Here is a 3953-nt window from a genome sequence, read left to right on the forward strand (position 1 = left end):
CAGAAACAGCCCCCCGAAGGCCTTCAGACAGGCAGCGACGCGCTCGCTCCTCAAACGCTCCCCGAGGAGCTTCAGGTCCTTTAACTTTCTTTTTCTCTTTTTCCCGTAAACGACAGATAACACCAAGCACCCGCATTGATTTACAAGAAAGAGAAACTCTTGCATGGTGAGAAATGGCTGAATATTGAAATGACAAAACATAAAGCATAATAATTGTCACACACATGTATGGACCAGGATCAGCAGCCTACACAAGCCTGGAATGTGTATGACATGCAGGAATCACATGTTTAATACACACTACAAGCAGAAAGAATACAACGGGGAAGTATGTTCTTCATGTGAATGAGCAGCATGTGAAACATAAGGTTATTATCACTAACTATCTATTGATCCAACTATTATTCTGAACCTCAGGGTATCAATAGAGGGGCCTTACCACCGATGGCCGCTAGGGGGCAGTGCAGCCTCACGGTGGGCCGGGTCTCAGATGGACATTCACACAGATCGTCTATTCCTCATCTCACAGACCGATTCCTTTACAATCATCTGTTGGATAACTTTAGTGAGGTTATGGAATAACGTGATGACGTCTACCGTGTGATTCAGCCCTCCTGAAGAATAAGGGTCACCGACCTGAAACACATTTCATGGACATCAGATGTCAGATGAAACATTGAGATTCAGACTTATTGAATAAGTGAGCAGGGCCTCATACCACGAGGACACTGGACGCTGTCTTCAGGTTATTCACTTTGGACTTTAAAACATGTTCTTCTGCTCTCAACATGAACTCTGGACTTTGTGGTGTTTCAGGAGGAAAACTGCCTCAGTTATTCTCTCATATTAGTTTCATATTTTATACATTAGCTTCAGATGAAACCCTGAAAATAAGACGAGAAGAAAGTACTTTGTTCATTCTTGAGTCAATAAATACTTTATTCATCTTGTAAACCTGTTCAATGTGTTGGACCAGAATCTCACTTATGGAAAAGAATAATGAAAGATGTGCTTATTGATTATGATACTTTATTTAGTTTAACATAGTGCATCATGTGTATGTTGATTCAGACAACAACAACAACATTTAGTCCCTCACATTAATGAACACAAATGTAATGATAGAATACTTTGCATAAAGTTGTGAGAACTAAATATCAACAATAAAGAATCTCTTCTTTCTCTCTTTAAGACCCATGCAGAGGAAGAGACATTAAAAATACATCAATAACAATATTCATCAAACATTTAGAGCTCACAGCATTTTACATTTTCCTGCAGATGAATATGAGTTCAGGTAAACAAAGATCATCATGAGCAGTGAGAGCCTCCATAAACACACAGAGGAAGGAGCGCCACCTACAGGAACTCAGACATTTACACAGCAACAAGATGGACAAGCACCGCCCACAAGGTTTGATTGACAGGTGGAGAAAAGTCTGAGCAACAATGATGGAAACAAAATAAGTTTAAGAATTAAAACCCAGACTTTAACCAGCTGTCCCTTAAATCACTTCTGTCTATTTGAGTTTACAGAACTCAGCAGTGACTCCAGGAGAATAAAACCCAAGTCCAGCATAGAGAGGCTGAGTGAATGTGGTCTGGACTCTGTGGAGGAGAGTCATGGTTTCAGAGACGCTGTAGAAGGACAGAATACCTGCTCTGTGATCCAGGTACACTCCTAGTCTGGAGGACCGAGGACCAGAGACGGGGGTGTGGACTTCGTTGTGAAGAAATATAAAACTGTTGTTGTAACAAAGTAACACCCAAGATTTGTTATTGAATCCAAACCTACATTCATCCCCTGTTCTCATGATGTTCTTGTATGAAACTGCTACATTAACTCCTCTTCCTCTCCACTCCACCTCCCAGTAACAACGTCCAGTCAGACTCTCTCTACTCAGGACCTGAAACCATCCACTGAACCTGTCTGGGTGACTAGAATAAGACTGATGTTTCTCCATTAAAGTTCCTTTTCTGTTCCCATCAGATAATAACAGCCGTGTTTCTGCTGTGTTTGGATCCAGAGTGATGTCACATGAACATCTTAAGAATCCATCTCTGGTCGTGGGCTCTGGTGCAGACAGTAAAACATCCACTTCAGTCCCCGTCAGTGAGACGTTTGTCCACTTGTCTCTCAGGACGTCCTGTAGTTCATCTCTGAGTCCTGAAACAGCCGCCGTCACGTCCTCAAAGTATCTCAGAGGACGGATGTTGATGCTGGATGAGTCTGTAGACCCACTGAGTGGTGACAGTGAGGGGTAGTGGTGGAGAAGCTGGTTGAGATCCTCTGTGTGTGAGAGCAGCTTCAGCTCAGCGTCGTTCCTCTTCAGCTCAGTGATCTCCTGCTCCAGCTTCTCCTGAAGCTCTTTGACTCGACTCACTTCAGTTCTCTGCTGGGATCTGACCTGCTGCTTCACATCAGAGCTTCTGTTCTCCATGAGACGGATCAGCTCAGTGAACATCTTCTCGCTGTCCTCCACTGTTTTATCAGCAGAGAGGTTGATGGCCTCCACCTCCTGATGGAGCAGCTTCAGGTCTTTCTCTCTGTCCTGGATTCTCTGCTGGATGTTTAGTCGACTCCCCTCCAGCTCTCTCTGCCTCTCGGTCCTTTCTGCTGCAGCTGAGACGGTGTCGTGGCCTTTATGTTCATCCAGAGAGCAGAGGTAGCAGATACACTGCTGATCAGTACGGCAGAACATCTTCATCACCTCATCGTGACGAGAGCAGATGTTCTCCTGGAGCTGGTTGGAGGGGTCCACCAGCTGGTGTTTTTCATAGGCAGGTGATTGATAATGAGGCTGAAGGTGGTCCTCACATAAAGAGACCAGACACACCAGACAGGACTTGAAGGCCTTCAGTCTCCTCCCAGTGCAGACATCACAGCCCACATCTTCAGGTCCAGCATAGCAGTGATCAGCAGGAGCAGCTTGGAGTCCAGTCTTCTTCAGCTGCTCCACTAAAACTGCCAACATGGTGCTCTTCAGCAGGACAGGCCTCGGTGTGAAGGTCTGCCTACACTGAGGGCAGCTGAGGAGCTTCTTCCCGTCCTCTTCATCCCAGTGGTCTTTAATACAGTTCATGCAGTAGCTGTGTCCACAGGGAATAGTCACCGGATCCTTCAGGAGATCCAGACAGATGGAACAAGAGAAGGTCTCCTGGTATATATTGATTAATTAATGTTCTTCTAACGTTACCCTGCTATGTGTTTGCATCATAGAAGTCTGTAAATCAGAATATCTATCACTGGCTTTTATTCTGAAATTCGCTTTAAGCACTTCCGTTTTGTCGTTTTTGGATTCAAACAGAAAACAAAGAAAACATGATATTTCCGTTTTTTAGAATGAACCATAAAACAAACAAACAAAACGTACACGGAGCGTAAAACAAATAATAACTAATGAGAAAAAAATAATCTGCGCTTCAACTCCGCCCCCTTGTGGAGGGAAATATTTTACTTGTTTACTTTTTGTGCATGAAAACATACAAAGAGTTTATACCTACGGGTAAGAAATGCAATATAAAGAATGCACAATATATACAACGAATAGAATAATAAGAAAAATGCACAATATATATTTTTTAAAATAGTATAGAATAATATGTAAAAGTAAAAGTACAGAACTTTATTAAATATACTTAGTTACTTGACACCACTAGTCATAAATATGTATTTATTTAGACTGAAACCCTTCTATTTAATTATAATCCAACAATAAAATACAAGTATATCTAATAAAGTACAGTTCTACTTTGTTTGGTTCTAAAATGAAACAGACATAACAAGTAAATACTTGTTTACAACTGAGCTGCAAATAAACCCTGAACATTAAATATCAGAGGAAATAAACGTCATTAAATACATCTGTATCAATAACCTAGTTAATTAACAAAGACATACATATTTGAGTCTTAAATAGATTCATAAATAAAAGAGAAAATATATTGCATAT

The 3953-nt window shown here is 41.6% G+C and overlaps 1 protein-coding gene across 1 annotated transcript; it reads right to left on the reverse strand.

The window, feature by feature from the left end:
- Window positions 1-960: 960 nt before the first annotated feature.
- Window positions 961-3077, reverse strand: LOC117736719 (tripartite motif-containing protein 16-like). The gene has a single exon (XM_034542236.1). The coding sequence runs from the start codon at window positions 2973-2975 to the stop codon at window positions 1521-1523; it is 1455 nt and encodes a 484-aa protein (XP_034398127.1). The 5' UTR covers window positions 2976-3077; the 3' UTR covers window positions 961-1520.
- Between the last annotated feature and the right edge of the window lie 876 nt (window positions 3078-3953).

This window comes from Cyclopterus lumpus, chromosome 9 (genome assembly GCF_009769545.1).
Source record: "Cyclopterus lumpus isolate fCycLum1 chromosome 9, fCycLum1.pri, whole genome shotgun sequence".
In the NCBI taxonomy this organism is placed as follows: domain Eukaryota; kingdom Metazoa; phylum Chordata; class Actinopteri; order Perciformes; family Cyclopteridae; genus Cyclopterus; species Cyclopterus lumpus.

Coding starts and splice junctions, on each gene's coding strand:
- LOC117736719 (XM_034542236.1), bottom strand. CDS start 2,975: ATGTTGGCAGTTTTAGTGGAGCAGCTGAAGAAGACTGGACTCCAAGCT.